Source organism: Trachypithecus francoisi, unplaced genomic scaffold (assembly GCF_009764315.1).
Source record: "Trachypithecus francoisi isolate TF-2019V2 unplaced genomic scaffold, Tfra_2.0 Lachesis_group3, whole genome shotgun sequence".
Taxonomy (NCBI): Eukaryota; Metazoa; Chordata; class Mammalia; order Primates; family Cercopithecidae; genus Trachypithecus; species Trachypithecus francoisi.
This window is the reverse complement of record NW_022681468.1, coordinates 17,739,102-17,763,992: the sequence shown is the minus strand read 5'-3', so window position 1 is coordinate 17,763,992 and position 24,891 is coordinate 17,739,102. Positions and strand designations below refer to the sequence as shown.

Sequence of the window (24,891 nt, the reverse complement as noted above, 5' to 3'; positions counted from 1 at the left end):
CATCCACAGAGGAATCCTGAGGCGGCCTGTGCTTTCTCCATTTCAGAGGAGCTGAAAACCCGTAAAGAACAGAATGGGACAAAATCAGACCACGCCGGAAGAATGTAGCCATCTTCCTGGTGACAGAGTTGCTGGGACAGCAACAGGTGCTGTTATGGCACTTCTGTTCCCCTTGTGTCATCTCAGAGCCACCCTTGCAGCAGCAACACCCAAAACACATAACGCTGGACAAAGACAAGGGAAGCCCTGGAATGGGAACAGAGCAAATCCAAGTTAGGGAGCGCAAGTTCTTATTAACCCTGGCATGGTTGTCAAGGCATCTGCCAATCAAGGAAGAAAAGCACCCCTGGGGACAGTGTGGCATGACAGAGTCCTCTGCCCAAATGCTCAGAACCTGTAAGCACCAGGGGTACGGCCAGCAGAGAGGAAAACTAGGAAAGGAAGCCAGTTGTCACCAAGTTCCTACTGGAGACCATGTTCTTTGGATGTTCCTTGTCTCATGGAACCCTCAGGGATGAGGTATGCTGCAGTGGTTAAGAGTGTGAGCTCTGAGCCACACGGCCTCAGTTCGGCCTTGGCCTAGTGCCTTCACCTTCCCGGGCTTCCAGACTTAAACATACCTTGTAGGATTGCTCTGAGAATGAAATAAGATAAGCTACGTCAATTGCTTAGCTCAGTGGCTGGCTCGTTATGTAAGCTCATCATCGTCATCATCACCGTCATCCTTCTTCCATCCTACATCACCTCTCTGGCATCCTCTTACTGACGATCTACAGGGACAAGGCTGAATGGGGTCAGAACATGGGGAAATACTTTCAGCCCATTATGCTTTTTGTAGTTATTCCTAACTCTGCATTCACCCATTAAAACATCTTCCTGATTAATGAACAGCATTCATTTCAAAGAGAATCTCATGGACAAAGCTCTCTTGAAGCATTAATAGGCTTTCCCTGAGCTATTTCCTGAACCTCACAAGACTTCTGGCATGTACACTCAGCTCTTCCTCTGAATCCTGCAGCCTGTTCTCAAATGAGCTGCAACTAAACGCTGCCTCTGCCAACCCTGGCACTTCTCCGTCCTCATCATTGGCAGTGCTCTCCATGGAGAGATGGAGGATGTGTTCGTGTTTGCTCACCAGCTGCCAGACGCCAGCTGTGACACTTAACTGCACCCCTGTCTTTCTCCTTTCTGCCCCCATCTCCAAGTGTCAGGAACATGGCTTCTGAAGAACAAGTCACAGCCAGTCTAAAATGGCTCTGTTAGAGAAAGGCATTCTGAAGCCCACAGTTCACTACCTACATTAGGAAGCTCGGTGGGAACATGAGTCCATCCTTCAGCCCTTTCTCTACCAGCACATCTACTCTTTCCCTTCGTTTTACTCTCTGTTTCCCTCAGAGCACATGAAGGCACCGAAAGACCAAAACCTTACAGCCAGTCTGCCGCACCCGATGTACTGAAATGCACTGGCCTCCAGCTATGTAAGACATCAAAAGGGTTCGACGTTCAAAGTCAACTTCTCCCTCGGATTTGTGGTTCTCTCCAGACAAGGCCCAGGCCTCCAGCATCATCCCTGCAAGTTAGGCCAGTTACGTATTTGTCTTTCAGATGGGAGAATACCCACCCCTGAGGCTCTCAGGATGAGGGACGTTGGCACCACACTTTCCCACACTTGCCATCAACCACGTTCTCAGATGTTAGAGAGGAACTCTAAGCTTTCTGGTTTTAACTAGCAAGAAGGCAACCTTCACACATAAGAAGAGAGCCAAACAGAGCAGCACCGCTCATTGTAGATGCTGTGATCTAAATGGGATAACGCAATCCTGAGAATCTTAAAAAAAAAAGTCTAAGGTCCAGGACAAACCCCTCCACGCTACATAGTGCCTCAGCACTTCCCCGGCTCCCCTCCTGAGGCTTAGCTTCCTTGGTGTTTCACAACTTCTAAAATTAACCTCTGAGCTCTTGCCGCTGCCTTTGGAGGGCAGCCCTGGCTAACTCTCTCAGAGGCCATAAGCTGAGCAGCAGGTGATTCCGCTAATCCTTCCCCTTCCTAAAGTCGGCCTTTCCACCTGCTTACTTGGAAGCGCACTGGGGAGGGGGCTGGCACGGGGAGACACAGCCTATTTCCTGGTTGTCTTCCCTCTGCTGTGTCTGACATACATCCCAGTTCCAGGCAGGGGGAGGAACGCCTTCCCCCAATCCCTCCCCTTCCCTTGTTCCATTTTGTTGTTTTGTTTATTATCTAGAGTTCGTCTCTGGGAACCTTCCAAACAGGGATTATATAAGCCTTTGAAGATGAGTAATGGAGATCTGGCTTCTCCTGACTAACGAGTCCTCCATTAGGGTTAAAGCTGACTCACAGGGCTTGTCAAAGGGGAACTAACTGCAAAGCAGGTACTTAAGGAGATACTAGAAGCTGGAATTAGTCTACATAGCCATTTTGAGGGTGGGGAGGATGGGGTAGGCAGAAGGATTTGACTGGAGCATAATCCAAAGTCCAGGAGGTAATGAGCCAGCCATGTCCCATGCTGACTGTTCTGAAGGCAGCATCCTATAGAGCATGTGAGACATGGTGGCTCTCCTTGCAGAATGTTTCCTATGCTGCAAACAGGCAAAGTCTAAAAAGGCTAATGTCACATGCACAGCGGATGCTGCCAGGAGGACAAAATGTTGCAGCCTGAGGTTTTTATTAGATGCACACTGCTGCTGCACTGCAAGTGAAGCATTAGACTGAAATGAGAGGTGGAGGGACCCATAGGGACTCCAGCCCAAGCAAGACATTGTGTGCTGGGCTCCCTTGGGGCAACACGGACCCTCCAACGATAAAGAGGCTTGCTCTGCCTGCGGCTCTCAACAGCATCTGAGCCATTTCCTTTGTGCAACCTACTCAGCTTCAGACCCTGGACTGTGGCCAGTCTGCTGGCCTTGTGCTAGCTTTACAGATGCTGAGCAAGGGTAGGAGGAAGAGAAAAGATCTAAGTGGCTGCCATCTGGTGACCTGGAGTGGCTATGAAGGGTGAGGACAAAGGCAAAGCCTTCCAGCCATCCAGGCCAGCCTCTATCTGCTGGGAGCAGAACAGCAGCAGAAGAGACTGAGTTGGTGGCCCCCATGCAAGCAGGGGCATCCAGCAGCCCGAGAGGTGAAAACAAGGGGCTATAAATAGCACCGCACGAGGAAGCTCTATAAACAGGGCCCAGCCACAGCACCAGCCCACAGGGGAATACAGGCAGGCTGTGCGCAGACAGGAAATGTGTTGCTCTCGGAAGCCACGCTCCCCACTCATGGGCAGCGGCAGGACCCCTCAACCTGGAGAAGACCTGGGAGATACCCACATGGGGACACAGGCACACAAACACCCCTACGTAGGCTGCCCACATGCCATTACTGGGGCTGGCTGGCTGTTGCCTTTAACCATTTTTGCACAGGAATAGCCTCTCACTTTTTCCAGGCCTTGGGCGATGCCGGCAGGGCAGGGGATGACTGCCTAATCATTCTGTCTGTAATGCTTCTCCCTTAAGGCAAAGGACTGCCTCAAATCCCAAGAAACATAATGTTATACAACATGAAATGAAAAGAAAGGTGGCAGGGGCCGGGGCATGGAGAAAGAGTGAAGCCAGAAAGAGCTAACCACAAGCTGCAGATACATTCCTCTGGTTGGGTTTACGGGCAGGATCGGCCAGCTGATTTCCCCAGTGCACAGAGAAGACGCTCCGTGCATCTTCACTCCCTTGCTAAGATACTGCTCCAATCCTCAGAGTCCTTACAACCTGCCCCTTGACTATGCTTGCCCTTGACCTCCAGGGCATTGAAATAGGGCTGGCGGTCAGAGGAGACAGTGAATGCAAAGGTGGTGTCCCTACTCTCTGCTCAGTCTTCACATTTACTTTTCCGTGACTCCTGTCCATGAGCATCTCCTTCTATGACCTTTGGAGGCACCCTGGGTTCTTTCCTTCCGCTGTCTTGGAGCCCCATTCTTGGCCTGGGGCTTTCATGAAGGCTGTGGCTGGATTTCTCACACAGCGGTAATAGCCTTCTAAAAAAAGCCTTCTAAAAATGAGCCTACAGCTTCAGAACGTGAACACTGAGCTTGTGAAACTCAAATTCAGCATTTCAATGTAAATAGGACTGTGGCTACCCTGGAAAAAGAAGTATTTACAGTTGGAGTGTTACAGAGACGGAGAGGGGTGGCGAACACCGACAACAACTCGTCTACTCATCAGGAGAAACCTTTTTCCTTTCCTACCCATGCTCAAGAATCCAGTAATCATGGACATTTATGGAAGCCGCTGAGGATCTATGAATGATCCATCAGTCCCCTTGCCTGGCTTGGTTTCATTTCAAAGATGCTCCAGGCTCCAGCAGGCCTGCTTCACCAGACTCTTCTCCAAAATGGCAGCCTGGTGATGAGGTCCCAGAAGAGAAAGACATTTCTAAAAATGGGTACTGCTCAGGTCCATGATGATTAAGCTGGCCCCATGTAGCCTCTTCTAGCAGAAGTCCATAATCCCATTTTCCCTCTGAACTTCAGCAACCAGCTGGAAGTATTTTTGTTAAGCTAATGATCACTGTGTAGTGGCTGGGTGCAAAGGAAGGTGCTCGAATCTTACATGGCTCTGATGAAATCAGTATGTTTCCACTGGGTTGAGTTATGCAACTTAATTTTAGAAATATTTTCAGCCTGGAACTTGATTACAATCTGGTCTGTACTTTTCCTGCAATGCCATCTAAGAATGGAAGTTTATTTAAAAAAAATTTAAAAACATATATATTTCTCTGAAATATAAAACATCATTTAAAAACCACACTCCAGGTTAACTGCTCGTTACAGGGCTAGACCAGTGACACATCTGCTTAGCAGTGGCGTTTGCATGTCAGAGGTGTAGGGAGTCCAACATTGCAATAGCTGGAGGTCTGAGTTTAGAAAGAGAGAATCAGAACTCTAGACTGTTCGGAACAGGTAATGGCAGCTCCAGGCAGAGGAACAAGCCTCCCTGAGAATGCTCAGCTGAATTTCTTGGGTCTTTTAAAACAGGAATAAATAAGAAAGGTTGGAGTCAAATATCTTAAAGCTGTCAGGAAGGCTGGTCAAGCAGGGGGGCTATGATGGATGGCCCGGAACTCCACGTAGTCCACTACTAACAAAAGGCACCTGTTTTGGGTCTGAGGATGGATGTTTTCCTGTGTGAAGTACCATCCACTCCAAAGGCAGGGACTCCCCACTGCTCAGGCAGCCACGTGGCCCTCAGAGAGCCAGAACCCAAAATGAGCTGAAGGCCTAGCCATAAGGAGGAGACAGGCGAGTGCCAGCCCCTAAGCGGCAGTGTCACAGTGGTGTCTGCTGCTTCATGTCACCACGTCCTCACCAGTGTGTTTCATCAGTAAGAAAGAGGCTGTAACGCAGCAATGTCTTAACAAGCTGAGCAGATCCTGGTAAACCAGCTGTCTGTGTGTTCAACAGAGTTCTAGCTGGGTGTGGGATGTGGGCACAGGTACTGACCTCGAGTTGGGAGGAGGAAGGGACAGATATCTTTGTTCGAAGTCATTCTTCATCCCTTGGGAAGAGATCTTTCTAAAACCATGGTAGACTAGCTCCAGAGATGGGAAAAACCTCAGGTGGTGAGAAGAGAAGTCTCAGTAAGGAAGAGTCGTCTCAAACTGGACATTGTTCAAGGCCAACAGAAGGTGAGGATGGGAGTCCTGCTTAGCTAAACGGCCCTGCCCTGCTATCTGGGGCAGCCTGGGAGGCTGGGTGGACATGGTCCAAGCTGGTAGCATGGTTTCATTTCAAAGATATTCCAGGCTCCAACAGGCCTATTTCACTAGACTCTTCTCCAAAATGGCAGCCTGGCGATAAGGTCCCAGAAGAGAAAGAAATTTCTAAAAATGGGTACTGCTCCCGTCCATTATGGTTAAGTTGACCCCATGGAGCCTCTTCTAGGAGAAACTACAAACTGACAGCAGCAATACCTACAAGAGCAAGGAAGGCCTCTCCACTGGGGCTCAATAAAGGATCTGTTTCCCTTTCCCCACGTCTTAAGTCCTGAAATTATATGAGAACTTTCTCATCTTGGAAACACACCTATGCATTCATTCATACATACGCATGGCTGCATGTTTATATGCATATGCATGTAATCATGTACTTATGTAGCTTTTAAAGTGATTCTACAAGGGAAGTTCTACTTTAGCATTAGTTCTTCCTATGACCTGGTGTATAAATGAGAAGGTTAAGTTCACAAACTATGGTGCTGTAGGCTATAGAAATATCTACTCACAACCTGCTTGTATCTCAGGGGGAGTATTCAAAAGCATCATGGCACTGGCAGCATCAATGTCAGGATCTGGAAAAATCAACCAATAAATAACATTATTTACAGCGGGGCCGGCGTGTGTGTGTTTTTCCCCCTGCAAGTTACAGTTCATGAATGCAACAGAGAAAAAAAAAATATCCAGGAACTAGATGAGCTATCCCAAAGGCGACATTCTTCCCAGTGGGATTTGAGAAGAAGAAAAGATGTTCTAGAATGAGATTTAAGGATCATGTTAGTAAATTTTTCATCACACAAGCATGGTCTCTTCTCATGTTGTTAATTTTATAATTTGCACCGTATGTTCCTGATACATTGCTGATCTATGCACCCCCATAGCTTTGACCCTGGGGTGAGGAGCAGGAGAGTCAGTGACAATAGGAAGTTCAGCCATAGGAATCGTTAATGAACTGGGAAAAGCTCACAGCATCAGGAAAACATTAAACACACCTGCATCTAGTGAGCTACAAACAAGACATCTGGTCATTTCCATTTGTCAGCAGAATGTAAGTTGTGTTTCACGAGGTTGTGTGTTTGTAACAGCGGTGTGGAGGTGGTGAAGGCATTTAAAAAAAAGCACTTAAAATATAAAGAAAAAATTAAAGTTCTCATGTTGAGGGCAAAATGTTTGCTTCCACTGCTATTATTGCTTTTAATATGGGTTAAAAAAAAATACTCATCACTTCATTGCTATAATTCTTAATAGGTTTCTGAATCCTTACTGATCCACCAGTTGACAGATGGCAGGTTATATAGAGACAGAGAAAAATATTATCCTTTTATAACTAAATTCATTTTCTTCTGAGAAACAGCAGCTCTGCTGCTATGGAAATGAAGGTCACCATGACAACAGTAAACAACCCCCAAGAACGGTCACTGAATAGGCTGAAAAGAACATCTGCCCCAGCGCAGCGTCCCAGCTGCCCTGGGGCGAAATTCACTAATAGCGCGGTGATGCCGCGTGACAGAAGCTGCCGCCTGTGCCCTGTCCAAATAAACGAAGTGTGCAATCGAAGTCGACATCAAAATGCCTTCCCTTGCAGATTACTGCCTCTGTGTCCGCTAAACCCAATGACTAATGATGGGGGACAAGGGGCTCGCACTTGTCAGTTTTTGTACAAATTACATACCAAAAAATTCAATTTACTACTAATGGCTCCATGGCACTTTATTTTGGGTATGATGGTAGAAAATTACTTTTTAATGTTTAAAAAAGTACATTTTTCGTACTTTATACATGTGGTTTAATTCCAACGGAATAATACGATGTGGTAAAAAGAGGCCCACAAGCAATTAATGATATGGACGATGCTGGTTCCCAAAGACAAGGTCTCAAGAAAGAAAGAAAAAAAAAATAGACCTTGACTCTGAAGAGTTTTTTTCTATTTTGCCTGCAGGAGGCCTGTTACTTACACTCCATAATGGACTAAAAGTTTATTTTAATAAGTACATTATATGAGAAACAAGTAAATTAACGTATTTGGCAACTCCAGGGGTGAAATTCCTAAAACAGTCACCATTTCCCACTGATATTAGTATATATATTATATATGTAAACTACTATATATAAATTATATCAACTAATATAATTAATCATGAATCAAATATACATAAAGTATGTATATATAATATACATACTATATTAGCTACTATATATAATAGTATATATATAGTTTATATATTTGGCAACTCCAGGGGTGAAATACCTTAAACAGTCACCATTTCTCACTGATATTAATATATATTATATATTAATGTATTAATTACAATGCACTTTATGTATGTATATTAATATTATATATTAAGATATATTAACCATTATATATAATAATATAAGTACTTTTATATATAATATATAATAAATTATGCATACTGTTATATATAATCATTAATAAAATATATATTGTTATATAATAGTATACATAGTTTATACTATATACAATAGTTAATATACTATAAATTATACATAAAATATTAGTTTATAATAGCTGTATGTTATAGTTTATAATATATAATTTATGTTATATATTATAAACTATAGCTTATATATACTAGTACATATAAGTTAATATAAACTATATATTAGTTTATAATGTATATAAGTTTATAACAATATACGAATTATATAATATATAACATTATGTTATATGTAATATAAACTATGTAAACTATAATATAAACTCTATAAACTATATAATATATAATATCGACTATCTAAACTTTATACAGTTTATATATAATAGTATACATAGTTTATACTATATACAATAGTTAATATACTATAAATTATACATAAAATATTAGTTTATAATGTATATAAGTTTATAACAATATACGAATTATATAATATATAATATCGACTATCTAAACTTTATACAGTTTATATATAATAGTATACATAATAGTTATATATACTACTATATAATAGTTAATATGGTTTATATATATACTATTATAAAATAGTTTACATATTAATTAGTTGAATGATTTTATATATTTAATATATAAATATATAAGATATATTTATATATAAAACCATTCAACTAAAAAATTAAAAGTTCTCCCCACTGCCCCTGTGGCTCCCACTGCCCTGGGTCCCTTGGTCCCCCACAGGGCCTGCTGCCTGGAAGTAGCACTCACAGCCCCAGCATTCTTGCTGGCATCTCACAAGTCACAAGGGACAAGCAGTTCCTGACGGGGGGGCTGTTAAGGCCACAGGCCTTTCCCTCTTGCCCCTCCTTTTAGAAATGGCCTTTTCCTTTCTCAGGGGGTAGCCAAGAAAAATGTTTTCCTGCCAAGCAAAAGGTCTCTGCCATTACTGAGAACGCAACTGCTACAGGTGACCATGGTTGGCCTGGCTACATGGTCCCTGCCTCCACAGGTGACTCGTACTCAAAGTTTTTCTCAGTGGCCAGGAGGTTTGCTGGGCCTAGAACAAGAGGAAACACAGGGAGGAAGTCTGGAGTCTTTTTCTATTTATATTGCCAGAAAATTAAAGGAAGTATTTCTGTATTCTTCAAAAACACATTAAAGGAAATTGTAGAGGGACACAAATAAAAAGAAGACATAGTGAAAGAAAGAAAACAGAAAGAGAGAAAGGAAACCTTAAAGGAAAAGTATCCCATCAATAATCACACATGTAGGAGAACCTAAGTGGGGCATTCCCAAGGCACACTTGCGGGGGTGCTTTGGATCTGTAGAGCATCCACCTGTGACCCCCCACCCCCACCCAGCCAAGCCAAACAGATACATAAACTGAAACAAAAGCAGCATGCTGAGGGACGTGTCCCCTGTCTTTCCTTCAAACCAGATGTGCCATGCCTGATGCCTCCACAGATAAAAATCCTGATGTGATCATGGAACTAGTGCTGGTCATTCGGGGCAGGTGCAACCCCCAGCCTTCACATGATCTCATTCACAATGCATTCCTACAGCCCCACTCTCCCTTCTGAAAGGATCAGTTCCTGAATAAGTAGCCCTATGGGCAGAATGGAGCAGAGAGCAAGGCTTGGGATTCTCCTCTCTTGACATCTTAGTAAGCGAATTGGCAAATGCAAGAACTGCAAATGGTAGGAGAAAATTAAAATGTTTATGCACACTGGCATACTACAGTACCAGCCCTTCCCCAGGGGAATACAGCGAGTGCCACTGTTTCAAAAATCAACTTTATTGAGGGATGATTTACATACAAGAACATGTGCCCATTTTAAGTGTAGAGGTTTATGAGTTCTGACACCACTGTTACCACCATCATCAAGATAAAGAGCATAGCCAAGATAGAGATTTCCATCACCCCAAAGTTTACTTGCACCCCTTGGCAGACATACCTACCCCTAGTCTGGAGGACCATGGATTTGCCTTCTGTTATTCATCAAAGATGTGGTGGCAGTAGTTCATTCCTTATGGCTATCACTGAGTTGTAGTCACTGAATGGACATACCACAATTCATTCACTTGTAGGTTGACATTGGATTGTTTCCAGTTTTGGATATGATACAAAAGCTGCTGTGAACTTTTATACCAGTCTTTTTTGAACCTGTGTTTTCATTTCTCTTGGAAAATTGCTGGTGAATTTATGTTTAGCTTTACAGAGAATCGCTACATTGTTTTCCAAAGAGGGTGCGTGTACCATGCAGGAGAGTTTCAGTTGCTCCATATTTTTTGCCACTACTTGAAATTGTCAATGTTTAAAAACGTTAGCCATCTAGGGCATATATAGTGATATTTCACTGTGGTTTTCATTTGTATTTCCCTAATGACAAATAACCTTGAGCATCTTTTCATGTGCTTGATGGCCATTCGTATCTTACATGAAAAGTCTGTTAAAGACTTTTATCCATTTTTTAGTTAGGTGGTTCAACTAGTATTATTCAGTTGTAAGATTTTAAAAAATATTTGGAATGTAAGTCCTCTATGAGATACATGTTTTTTTCTCAGCCCATGGTTTACTATTCTGTTTCCTAAGAGTGTCTTTTAAGAAGCAGAAGTCTTCAATTTTTACTTAGTCCAGTTTACCATTTTGTTCTTTTACAGCTTAGTGTCTTTTGTGTTCTAAGAAATCTTAGCCTACCCCAAAATTGCAAAGATTTCCCAAGTGTCATCTTTTTGGTTTTCATTTGTGAGTGTACTAGATATAACATTTTCTGGGTTCACTATCTAGATTCACAGGCAAACAAAAATAGACATAATCACTCAGACCTCTTTCCTTATCCAGCAAGCTGGTTAAGCACAGACCTAGCACTGTAGATCAATGCCAGAAGGACCCTCTTTGGCTCCTGGGGTGAACACCAGGCAGCCTAATGAGTCTGATAACCTTCTATGGAAAAGTGTCCTGGACTCTCTGGTAGAACATCTCATAAGCCTTTCTCCTTGTCACACCCTGACACCCTGTCAGTGCTTCTATCTTCAGAGCCAACAACCTCCTGTCTCTCCTCTCCAAAGAGAAGAGACGCTATAATGCTTATGCTTATCTATTATTAAAATACTTAAGTTTTTCCCCTCTTTTTAAAAGTCATGAAAGTAATGTGTGCTCACTGTAAAAAAAAAAAATACACTGGATGGATATAATTTGAGAGATAAATGCCTTCTTTATAGGCTTATTTTCAAAATCATATTTTCTTATATATATGTCCAGAAATTGTCTATGCAAAAATAAGCATATATATATACATTCATCGAAATACAAACACACACATATATACTTACTCATGCACGCAAATTTATCTTTTTAAAAAACAACTTTACATGGAAAATAGTTTCCTGCAACTTAAAATTTTGTTCACTTAACATATTCGTCAGCCTTTTATATTAGTATATGATATCAAAAGTTTTTCTACAGTGAGATTTTTGTGCATAAAAACACACTGCACTGTTTGTACAGGCATTCCCTTTTCTTTAGATTGCAAACTACCAGAAGGTAGAAAGAAAGTGTTTGAGTTGATTATATAACTTGTGCTCAGCACGGTACTCCAACCTACAGATTCTGGGCACACTTCTCCCAGTCCCCTCACCCAAACACCCCTCCCTTTGATCTCTCCACCCCACCCCTTCCTATGAGGATACAGTGCTGCCCCATTCTCTCCCTCCTGTGCCTCTCTCTGGGGCTCATTCCCACTCTCTACCTTAGGTAATGTGCTACTTTTCATCAGTACACTCTGGGTCTCTATAAAAAAGTCTAAATTTTCTGTGGTCAAGAGAGACTACTTACTGGTGGTTTACCTCTTTAGACAGCAGAGGAACTTTCTGATGCAGGCACGCTATTGTGGTAGGATGCTTTTGACCAAAGACATTGGAGCTTTGTGTCTGGAATTATTTCAGGGGACTGGGTAGCTGTTTGGTGGATAGCGGGGGCTTCTGCTTCAGAGGCATAGCTGATTGTGAAGGATAAAGGGCCCGGGATGAGGTCTCTAGGAGGGGAGCAGTGGATTGGCTTTGTAGGATCTTCCCTAGATGGTCCAACCCAGTTTATCAGCATAAGAAAAGAGACAGGCATTTTGGCCAGGGACTCTTTCTAGGAATGAGGACCCACTTGGCAGGAGTGCTTCATGTTGTATCTCAGGGGAATGAAGTGAGACAGAGGGGTACAAGAGAACAAGGAAGTGCCACCCTTTAAATTTTTGGATGGAGAGGGTCCTCCCATCAGTACCTAATTCAGCATCCTAATTCAGGAACCAAGTCATTGATTGCTGCTTCATTCAGCCTCACACCACGCACGCTGCCATGGGTGCTGAATTAATTCAGGAACCAAATCAATGATTGCTGGTTCATTCAGCCTCACACCACACGTGCTGTCATGGGTGCTGAACAGAGTTATGACCAACCATTATCCAAACTGAGCCAATCTCAAATCCCATATTAAAAAAAATTCCTCCTTCGCCCATGCTTCAGTAACAAACGTTACTTCTCCTCTGGACCGGTTCCCAGCAGCCTATTTCAATTTTCATCTTTAATGCAGTTGTCTTATCACATTGCCTCTTCTCTATAGTACGAGACTGGAAAACGGTCACACATCTTAAAGATGTTTTCAAATCCTCTTGTTTTGAATGTACACACACAGTTATATTATGCTGCAGGGAGACAAACAGGTAACACAGTTTCCAGCTATTTGGGTGAAGAAAAATATTGAGCCTCAGGTTCTCAAACTGTTGAGATGGTTCCTTTGGTTGTGGAAGAGGCTTCTCCTCTGCGGACAGGATAGGAAAAGCACTGCACTAGACATGAGGATTCTTGGGTTTTAAGTCCTGGGTCTGCTGACTTTCCTTTCATTTTGCTGTGCCTGAGTCCACTCATTTTAAAACGATGGGTGGGTGGCTGCAGACCTGGAAGGGGCCAGTTTGGTTTTTCATCCCTTTCCACATAGTTCCTGCTCTGTAATATCCCTTGACTTGCTCCTCCCTCTGTGACTTGTGGTTGCCAGAGCTACAGATTCCAAGGAACACCTACCAAACAGGGCATCTACTCCAAAGACCTTAGGGGCAGCTAACAGCCTTAGTAAGGCTGGGAGAATATACTATTGCCTCCAGAAAGCCATGGCCTGTCCTGATAGGTCCCTGCCAGGTCTACTTCACAGGAATCCATCAAGTCTGGTGTGGGTATTCTGTGGGTTCCTGGTGTGGTTTCTTTTTTTTTTTTTTTTTTGAGACGGAGTCTCGCTCTGTCGCCCAGGCTGGAGTGCAGTGGCCGGATCTCAGCTCACTGCAAGCTCCGCCTCCTGGGTTTACGCCATTCTCCTGCCTCAGCCTCCCGAGTAGCTGGGACTACAGGTGCCCACCACCTCGCCCGGCTAGTTTTTTTTTTTGTATTTTTTAGTAGAGACGGGGTTTTGCTGCGTTAGCCAGGATGGTCTCGATCTCCTGACCTCGTGATCCGCCCGTCTCGGCCTCCCAAAGTGCTGGGATTACAGGCTTGAGCCACGGCGCCCGGCCCCTGGCCCCTGGTGTGGTTTCTAAGCATGTTCACTCCCCTTCCTCTGGGATTGAGTTTCAGAGGGAAGTGACTTGGAGAGGCCATCTGCTTTAACAAACTAAGACTACAAGGCCAGCAGGAAGCCCCTGCTTCAATCCACACTGCAATATACACCTGCTGCAAAAATGTAAGCACTGCCTTCAGCACGTCTGAGCTGACTGACCTAACAAAACAATGACAATGAAACACTTCCCATAGAGAAAGCCTAAGAATCATAACCATTACCGTCTTAGAAATCATGTGATTTTCCACAGGGCTAATGTGTTTCTCCAGCTCTCCCTGCTCTCCCTCACACCTGAGGAGTCTTATAGGACGATGAAATCTCTTTAACTGAATAAAATAAATTCAAGAAACAAACAAACAAAAATACCAAATAATAGATGACACAAAGACAGAAAAGATCAGATATAAAAACATGGGTAAGCTGGGCATGGTGGCGTAATCCCACCACTTTGGGAGGCCAAGGTGGCAGACTGATTGAGGTCAGGAGTTCAAGACCAGCCTGGTGAACATGGTGAAACCCCATCTCTACTAAAAATACAAAGATTAGCTGGATGTGGTGGTGCACACCTGTAGTCCCAGCTACTCAGGAGGCTGGAGCGTAAGAACTGCTTGAACCCAGGAGGCAGAGGTTGCAGTGAGCCAAGATGGTGCCACTGCACTCCAGCCTGGGTGATGGAGTGAGACTGTGTCAAAAAAAAAAACCACAAAAAAACCCATGGGTACATGGTCAGATACATACACTAGGGTGTTCCCTAGCACCTAGAACAGTGCCTGGAACATCTGGAGTGCTGGATAGTTAGTGAACAAGTGAATGGATGGCTTGTCCAATCTGCTGCTGGGTGAATCCAGCTACCTGAGGTCTGGCACCCAGCTTGGGGGAGAAGTACTGGATGTTCCACAGGGAATAAGCCTCCAGATGTGCAGTGAAATTCCATGGGAACCCCAGAAAACCAAACATCAGGCTCCACCCTAGCTGAAGGAATCTTTGTAGGAATCTGTCAGGGAATTCTGAAGTGTCTGAAAGGTGAAGAATGGTTATCGCAGTAAATCAAGGAAGCCATCCAAAGAAGATGTCAAGGAAGACAAGTGCTCCCAGATCTTCTATAATATTACTAGACTTCTCTGCTTTGAAATATCTTTGTCCATTTTCTCTAACTCTGCCTGAGAATGACACAACTGGGGCATTAATTAACCCCTCAAAATGGAGAAAAAATATAGTCAGCCCTCCATATCCATGGGTTCTGTATCTATGGGTTCCATATCCACAGATTTCATCAGCAAAGGATCAAAAATATTAGGGAAAAATAATTCCAGAAAATGTTACACTGTTGCTGACACGTATACTATGTAGTTAGGTGATGGTTGCATCTGAACATGTTCAGGCTTTTTGCTTGTCATTATTCCCCAAACAATGCCGTCTAACAACTATTTACATAGTATTTACATTGTATGACATATTATAAGTAACCTAGAGATAACAGAGTACAGAAGAGGATGTGCATAGATCACATACAAATACTACACTATTTTATATAAGAGACTTGAACATCCTCAGATTTTGGTATCTTAGGGGGTCCTGGAACCAATCCCCCATGGATACCAAGGGATGACTGTGCTTAGATAGATAAGTCTTAGGGCCAAAAGGATAAGAACAGATGAAAACAAGCAAGCAAACAAATAAACAAAACTCCAAGTAAGCTGTGGATTTCGTGGGGAAATGCTGAGTAGATCTGCACTTATGCACACCTCGTATACTAAGCCAGTATTTTCAACTGTGGGCAATTTTGCACTTCCTTCCCCCAAGGATGTATGGCAATGTCTGAAAATGTTTCTGATTGTCATGACTGGGTGGGAGCTGGAGGGTGCTACTGGCGTCTAATGGGTTGAGGCCAGGGAGGCTGTTCAACATTCTACAGTGTACAGGACAGCCCCCACCACAAAGAATGATCCAGTCCAAAAGGTGAATAGTACTAAGGCTGAGAAACCTCACAGTAAGCTCACAGATACATGTGCTAAGATCAAGAAAAGCAGCTCTTCAAACCAAACTATCTCAAATAGAACACATCAAAAGTAAACAGATATACAATTCACTTTGTTGTTGATGTCTTTCTTTTCCTCCTTTTTGCAAAATCCCTAGGCATGGGTTAAGACAGATAGGATATCTACATTTGTTGCTTTGAAATCACTAAAGTAAGTAAGAGCCATACCCTTTGGCTTCTGTTGCAATCAATCAAGGTATCTATAACAGCCGCCTCTGATCTTGAAGGCAGCAGAACACAGGGTGCCGTCAGCTCTACTGACGTCATTTGCCATGAATATTTCTTCCACTTCCCTTTTGGCTGAAGGTTATTGAGAAAGAAGTTGCCCGAGTGAGCAGGAGGGATGAAGTGGGAAACGGGAGATGGGATTCACTGTGGACATGAACTGCAAACACCTTAGGGGTTCTTGTCACAGTGAGACAGGAGACAAAGTGACGCCAGCGAGCCCAGTGCACAAGCTTCTGATGAGCAGGATTTTAGGGAACAAAAATCTCCCACTAAGTTGGACACCAAGTTGTGATTTTACGCATCATCTTTAGGATGGAAATTGGAGACAGAGAACACCAAGAACAGCCTTTCTTCTCCAAAAAAATGAATCAAAGAACACCCCAAACTCTTGCTGCTCTGAAGACATGAGATGAGGCAAGCTCAAAGCAATGATTAAGTAAACTGAAACTAACAGCTGTTTGTTGGAACAAAAGATAATCTAATTAAGTTGTTAGGTGAGTTGGGGGGATGTGGCGGGGGGTGGGGAAGGGGAAAGGATGAATGATCTATACAAATACTACACTATTTGTCTGGGCACAGTGGCTCACGCCTGTAATCCCAACACTTTGGGAGACGAAGGCAGGTGGATCACTTGAGGTTAGGAGTTCAAGACCAGCCTAGCCAACATGATGAAATTCCATCTCTACTAAAAATTCAAAAAATTAGCCAGGTGTAGTGGCAGGTGCCTGTAGTCCCAGCTACTTGGGAGGCTGAGGCACGAGAATCACTGGAACCCAGGAGACAGAGGCTGTAGCAAGGCAAGATTGTGCCACTGCACTCAAGCCCAGGCGACAGAGCAAGACTCCACCTCAAACAACAACAAAAACTAAAAACAAAAACTGCACTATTTTATCTAAGAGATGTGAACATCCTCAGATTTTGGTATCTTAGGGGGTCCTGGAACCAATCCTCCATGGATACCCAACGGATGACTGTGCTTAGATAATTTTTTAGGGTCAAGGGGTAAGAACAGATGAAAACAAACTAACAAACACATCTCCAAGTAAGCTCTATATTTCGTTGGAGGTACCCTGGGTATTAGGCTCCCATTCACACATTTCCTGAGTCTTTCCAGCTTAAATATAGGGACTGGTGAACTATAAAGGAAGAATTTACGGGCTCTGAGGAGGAGCGTCACAGCCAACCCTGCAAAATCAGAATACATTTGTCCGAGTCAGCTCCCCAACAAGGAGCATCCTTCTAACTCGCGTAAACTGCCCATCTATTATCCCTCATTTCACTTCATCAGGAAGGGGATTCTAGGAAAAGCTACTGGAAGGTAAGTACAGAGCTCAAAGAGCATCCAGGGCTGGGAGCCTGGTGCTGAGGGCTGTCTCAGGTACCCCAATTCTAACGTGGTGTTAGGATGGCCAAGCTGGAAGCTCTCGGGGCCTCTCACTTCCTCTGAGTCGATTACTGTCCCTGCTGCTTCTCTGCTTGAGAAATGAAAGGAGTACCTCGATACTCCCCAGGCAGATGCTTCCGTATTTCTGTTTTCTCCAGGCAACAAGAAATGCTTTAACTTTGATGTCTTCTGGATCCCTTAATTCTAAGGTCCTTTTCCCCTCAGCAGCAAGGCCTGCGTCACATTGCCGTCACATTCTCGAATCTGATTTGTTTCCAAATCAAGTGAACGCGTCGCCTCCAGCCCTTTGACAAGACACTGCCACCTCAGACACCTCTTTTATCTGGCACTCTAAATTTTCCCACTGATCAACATTGACTTCTTTAATATCTTTGACCAGTTGATCAAAATCTTTCTAGCAGCTGCCCAGGAGAAAACTCAAAGAACCATGTAGACAGAAACTGAGAGTATCAAAAAACCTAAAATTCTAGGTTTGAAGCCCAGGGCAAAGGTGACAAACGACCCAGAACAAGTTGTGATCCTGTCCCATGGGTGATAAGACAGGGCAATTATTAAAGAGGCAAGAGGTTTTGATTTGGTTCTCTTTGGCTTGTTAAACTGTGCTGGGCTTGTCTGAGGTCAGTTTACGTATTTTCAAAAATTTTTAAAGCTTCCCATAGATGAATGAGAAACTACACATTCCTCTGAAGTCCTTGCCCCTTTGCGTCTCCTCTAGTTGTGAATCTCTGCTTACTGCATTCTCTGGTTTCTGTCTCCTGGGTCGCCCCTCTCTGGGGATGCTGTAACTCATAGCCATGTGCAAAGGGGACATTTGGGATTGCCGTGGAGGGGATTCCGACCCTGCAGGGAGGGAGGAGAGGGGGATTAATGCCGAAGCCCTCTGGACTCTGGCATTCTTTGCTTTGAAAACGTCCTGCTTGCTCCTGGTTTCTTCATCCAGTGTTACAGCTGAAGCTCACCACCCAGGAGGCGACCGGAGCCAGCCTCAGGTACAACAAGGCTTCAAAGGGCAGGAACAGGAATGGGGACTCCCAAGAGACCCCTGAGCACCTCAGAGCCCGGCCACACTGGTGTCCAAGAGAAAGGATGTGCCAAGGCCAGAAGCCAGAGGTGGGATCAGGAAGCCCCTTGAGACCACAGCCAAAAGCCCTGGGAGATGCTCAGAGCATAGAGGCCTGGGCACGGCCAGCCAGGACCACCAGTGCATCTTTCTTGAGTCTGTTTTTCCCCCTCTCTATGCTATAAGGTCATCTTCCCCAATGACTGGCTTTCCCCAACCATCACTTCTCTCCACTTACTGGAAGATAGCTCCTGCCCAGTTCCCACGCCAGAAGCCACTTCCTCCTCTAGTAAAAGGGTTCGTGGTTGCTGGTAACCCCTGCACCAACTTTCCCACAGCTGTGGGGGTGCTCACAGTGGCTTGGCCCTAGCAGGCATGGCAGCGCTTGTCAGTGCTGAGAATTGAACGTTTCCACGTGCACCACATCTTCATTAGCTCTGTCTTCAAGTAGGTCAATGTGCAAATAATCTTTTACAGAAGGAAAGATTCCATCTCAGAGCGACACTGGCAGGTGTGTTAGTGAGAATAAATACCACACAGAACCCTGCCATCAGTGCTTCAAGGCACACACTAACTGTGTGCCCACCTCTCCACTGTCTTCCTCCCCAACGCTTGAGCACTGAAGAACTGGAGGGTGACTCTGAACAGAGGCTCACTTTGCCTGGGGATGTATGTCTTATACTAACTCAAAAGAATTTTTTTTTTTTTTTTTGAGACGGAGTCTTGCTCTGCCACCCAGGCTGGAGTGCAGTGGCCGGCTCTCAGCTCACTGCAAGCTCCGCCTCCCGGGTTCACGCCATTCTCCTGTCTCAGCCTCCCGAGTAGCTGGGACTACAGGCGCCCGCCTCGTCGCCCGGCTAGTTTTTTGTATTTTTTAGTAGAGACGGGGTTTCACCGTATTAGCCAGGATGGTCTCGATCTCCTGACCTCGTGATCCGCCCGTCTCGGCCTCCCAAAGTGCTGGGATTACAGGCTTGAGCCACCGCGCCCGGCCACTAACTCAAAAGAATTTAAAAAAGAACTGTGGAGCCAGTGATGCTCCCAGACCTGACACCTGACTCTCATTACAGAGACACAGGACGTAGTCTGAGAACAAAACCTCACCATGTTCCTTCTGGGTAGACTTCTACCATACTGAATCACACACCAGGTCCCACTATGCCATAAACCACTGTTCTGCTGAGATGATCTCTTTGTTACAAAAGGTTTTGCCTTTTGATTTCCTTACTAGAAAGCTACTTCTCAAACACCTGGAAGGGGATGTGTCATGTGCTACAGTCTAATGTGCTTGACCTCTCTAAAGCTCATGCTGAAGTCTGATCCCCAGCATTAGAGGTGGGGCCTCCTTGGAAGAGTTTGGTTCACAGGGAGGATCCCTTGTGAATGGCTCGGAGTTGTCCTTGTGGTCCTGAGTTCTTGCTCTATGTGTTCCCATGACAGCTGGTTGTTAAAAAGAGCCTGGCACCTCCCTCCCTTCCCCCAGCTCTCGTTTCCCCGCTCACTCTGTGATTCCTCCCCTCCGCATTTCGCATGAGTGGGAGTAGTCTCGGGTCTCCATCAGGAGCTGGTGCTGGCACCATGAAGTTGTACAGCCTATAGAACCATGAGCCAGATAAACCTCTTTTCTCTATAAATTACCCAGGCTCAGGTATTTCTTTCTAAGTAATACGAAAAAACCCCGCAGAACTTTGGAAAGTGAATTCAGGACTGCTGATTCTAGCAGCAGGTCTCATGGGTACTGAGCTCTCTCTAGGCCTAGTTTAACACAGCCTTTTACTCTCCCTAGTCAAATTCTTCCTCCAGAAAACAGACTAGGAAAACAATAGAAAAGCAAATCAAATGCCTGGCATTAAAAAAAAATTTTTTTTTATAGTTCTCTGAGATGCGTTGATTCAGAAACAACTCTTACATATTATCAGTTGAAAAATAAAACAACGCACCAAAAAAGCATTTGCATCTTCCTTTATCTTACACTGGCCCTTCACCTACTGTCTGCCTCACACCTAAAGCAGAGCCTGGTTCCTGGGAAGTCCTACATGGGTACAATGAGAAGGCTATGATATATAACTGCCATTGCTTTTGCTTTCCCTGAATAGTGTATATTCAATTTGACACAAAGAGACATCGACCCCATTCATCCATCCGTCCGTCCATCCGTCCATCCATCTATCCATTCATCCATCCATCATTGAGAACAAAAGATATCATTACGCTGTTAATGAGTATTTCATTTTAGATAGTTAAGTATGGAAATGTAGACTCAGGACTACAACTATACATAAAGGTATCATGGAAATAAAAGGATTAAGTTTTCCACCTAACAATATTTACCTGCAACACCGCACTACTGGGAGAGAAACAAGAACGTGCGCATGCTGCCCTGGACCTGTGGGAGTTACTGTTCTGTCTGGAAGGGTGGGGAAGATCCCTGAACTCAGGCCCACTGGGCAAGGAAGTTGAAAACAATTAGTTTGGGTTTAAAAATTAGTCTAAACCATAATGTAAGAGCTGATTTTCTGGTGATTGAATGGGAAATGGTTTTTTTTTTTTGAGACGGAGTCTCGCTCTGTCGCCCAGGCTAGAGTGCAGTGGCCGGATCTCAGCTCACTGCAAGCTCCGCCTCCCAGGTTCACGCCATTCTCCTGCCTCAGCCTCCCAAGTGGCTGGGACTACAGGTGCCCGCTACCTCACCCGGCTAGTTTTGTATTTTTTAGTAGAGATGAGGTTTCACCATGTTCACCAGGATGGTCTCGATCTCCTGACCTCGTGATCCGCCCGTCTCGGCCTCCCAAAGTGCTGGGATTACAGGCTTGAGCCACTGCGCCCGGCCGGGAAATGGGTTTTAAAGAAAATCTCCACAGAATTTTCTAGAATGGTTATTAAGAACGGCTACATCCCTGGACAAGTATTCTGCATGTCAGGAGTCTACTTCGAAAGATCCTTCTTTTTTGAATGTGTTTGATTTAAAAAAAAGTCAAGCTCTTTACTTTCTAGCCACATGGTCTGTGGGGTGCTGTGATCAGAATGTGTGTGTCCCCCAAAATTCCTATGTTGAAACCGAATCACCAAGGTGAAAGTATGAGGGGGTGAGGCCTTTGGGAGGGGACGAGGTCATGAGGGAGGGGCCCTCATGATGATACGGGAAGTGCCGGCTACAAAAGGGCGGGGTCCCTGGCAAGGGCTACACCCTTGGGCCTGTGCCCAAGGACCTAAATGAGGACAGCCATTTCTGTTTTCGTGCCCAAAAAGTTGCCTTTTGGCCTGCCACATCCTCATCCTGTGGCCACAAAAACCCAAGACCCTACTTGGCCCTGACGTAAGCGGCTGGACGTTAAGAGGAGCAGAACAACACATCATCGACAGACACGAACAGACATCAGCAGGCCATCGATGGCGGGACAACGCAGAATTTGGCTGGGGGTGATTGGAGGGGAGTCTGGTCACTAGGCTGCCCCACGCCAGGGGAAGACCATCTTCTGGCTCCCCATCCACCTCTGCGATAAGGCAGAGAGTCTGACTGAGCTGATTAACACAAACCGCCTGCAGATGGCAAAACTGAAAGAGCGCCCTGTAACACAGGCCCAGCGGGAGGGACTTCGGGAGCTGGAAACACTCAACCCTAGACGTTGCTGTGAGGTCGGAGCCCAAAAACGCTCCCTACAACCTGCCCGTCTGCATGCCTCCTTAGGGGTTTGAGCATTGGGGCGCCGAAGAAGCGAGGTGCATCCCTGTCACACGCCCTGGGAGCGGGATAAGGGAACTTCTCCCATTTCAATGAATGGATGACAGCATGAAGAGACCCTAGAGAGCTGCTGGTCCCCTCCACTATGGGAGGACACAGCAAGACGACGCCCTCTAGGAACCAGAGAGCAAGCTCCATCAGAGGCGGAATCTGCTGGCCCCTTGATCTTGAACTTCCCAGCCTTCAGAACTGTGAGAAATAAATTTCTGTTGCTCAGAAGCCACCCATTTTGAGGTATTTTATTATAGCAGCCTGAATGGACTAACATAGTGGGTAAACCGCCCAGTACAGAAGCGCAAATACTAAGTAAGTGTCATGCGGAATAAAGGAGGCCCAAGCACTGAGCGCCAGAGCCTGGTCAGGGACACGTGCTTTTAAAGGAGGTGAGCTTGGGCCAAACGTGTTTTCCTCTTGTGGATGATGTGTATTCACTCCAGACAGAACTGTAAATGCTAAGCCAAATAAAGCTCTTCGGTTTGTATCTGGGGCATACTTGTTTTTGGAAAAACCAAGAGGGCTTGATAACTGCCAGAAAATATGATGGACAGACCCAGGCCGACTGGAAGGGTAAGATGGATGGAAGATGATGGCGTGGACAGGCGAGGTTTCCGTTCCCAGTGGGGTGGCAGCAAGGACAAAAACATCTGGAGAGGCGCTCCGCAGGCCCGCCTGGCATGCTGCTGGATCGGGTTACTTCATGACGGCAACTGGGTTCGTTCTGTACCATGAAAACCATATTTCATCTTTCAATAGGAAAAAAATTACAGCTAGTGTTATACAAGCAAAATGAAACAAAGAAAACTGGAAAACAGAGGAGGAAAAATCAACCACCGTAACTGCCACCATGCCTGCGGTTTTCTCTCATCCTTTCAACATTCTTCTAGAAAGAGTTTCGACTTTTTTTTTCTTTTTTTAAACTAAGCTTGCTTTAAGCCTAAGCCCTGCCTGGAGAGCCTTCAGACTTTGTGCCAGAGGACAGTGTGGCCATAAAACATTTAGGGGAAGAGATCTGGAGGGGAGCAGAGGGGAAATAAAAATGAGTATCTGTTTTTTAAGCAAACAATTCAATCTCTTCTTTAACAATAAGAACAATAATAGTAGTAGCAGTAGCGGCAAGAAAAAATGACTGTGGTAGACAAATATGGAAGGAGAACTCATGGTAGCGGGCACCTGTAATCCCTGCTACTTGGGAGGCTGAGGCAGCAGAATCGCTTGAACCCAGGAGGTGGAGGTTGCAGTGGGCCGAGACATGCCATTGCACTCCAGACTGGGCAATAAGAGCGAAACTCTATCTCAAACAAAACAAAGCAAAGCAAAGCAAACAAAACAAAGCAAAACAAAACAAAACAACACAGCACAACACAACTCCTCCAGCTTAAAGGAGACTTAGGGGACACATCCGTCAATTACAATGTACAGAACTTTGAGTCTAGATTAAAAAAAAAAAATGGTTAAAAAATTATAAGCTTTTGGGGAAATGTAAACACTGATAGTATAAATACTAAGGAGCTGTTAAAATTGTAAGGTGTGCTGCTGATATTATTATGGTTGTATGTTTAAAAATCTGTAAATTTTTGAAATACATAATGAAATACATACAGAAGAAATTATACGATAACTGAGGATTTGCTCCAAAATCCTCATTACCTGGGGGCAAAGGAGGTGGTGGAAAGCGGGAGAGGTGCAGATGAAATAAACTTGGCCGGTATTGATGACTGCTGGGTGAAAAGTATACAAGAGTTCATGATTCTATTTTTTGCAATATATTTGAAATATTCTACAGTAAAAAGTTTTAATGGGGGAAAAATGGTAGCAGAATATACGAAACCAACGGTACCAGCTGTGGAGTGTACCCTTTGTCGACAAAGACAGGGCCCATGACATGGAGTTCCAGGTGACACTGGGCTCCAAGAATGCCACCGGGGAAGACAGGCTAGGTCTGGGCTCATGGAAGTTTTAGTTCCCTCTTGCAGATGAGTTAAACTTGGCCTTCCACTATAATCAGGGTTAAACATGGTTAAACCTGGTGCTTAAACAGCGTGAGAAGCACAGCAGGCCCAAGTTTATCTGTCTTCAGTGCATGCCTGGTTGGGGTTGGGGGAGTCCACGGGGGAGGGGACAGACATGAGCACCCTTCTGACCCCTGCAGGCAATTAACTGATACTTTCAAGCAGGGAGTGCCATTATCTTTAACTCAGCAGGCATCACTGTACATAATGAGAGGTCATAATTATAGTTCTCTTTTTAAAATGTGACCACAGTATCCAAATTGACCTCTTGTGGTGGGCTGGCCTACATGCTGGGAAGTACAGAAAAAGGCAGGTACGGGCCCTACCCATTGGCGTGACAATGACGGCAGCCAGGGTCCCTTTGCAACTTCTGAGGTCAGGCATCCGCGCTTATTCCCTGGGGAACTTCAATCTGTTTGGGGTTTACTAATTATCATTTTTCAGTGAGTAGCATTTTACTTCTTTAAATAGACACAGACTAGCCAGCGCTTCTTACTGTTCTTTAAACCATGGGGAAAAGGCAAAAGCAACAACTCAAATTAATATGCCAGTGATTACGAGCATCTACTGTCTATCCATGGAATCACCAAGTTGAAAAGATCAATTTCTAATCATTTTTCACTTTAGTATTTTGT

General features: G+C 44.7%; 1 protein-coding gene across 8 annotated transcripts in view; it reads right to left on the bottom strand.

Moving 5' to 3' along the window:
• The window catches only part of FOXN3 (forkhead box N3), a 465,438-nt gene that overhangs the window by 29,141 nt on the left and 411,406 nt on the right, over window positions 1-24,891 (bottom strand). For 4 of the 8 annotated variants that reach the window (XM_033191646.1, XM_033191642.1, XM_033191644.1 and 1 more), the window contains one exon: window positions 6,274-6,339. The exons of 3 other annotated variants lie outside the window; for them this stretch is intronic. In XM_033191646.1, the coding sequence (XP_033047537.1) occupies window positions 6,274-6,339 (66 nt within the window). The remainder of the gene's footprint in view (window positions 1-6,273; window positions 6,340-24,891) is intronic. One more of the 8 variants, XM_033191647.1, reaches the window with a different exon arrangement.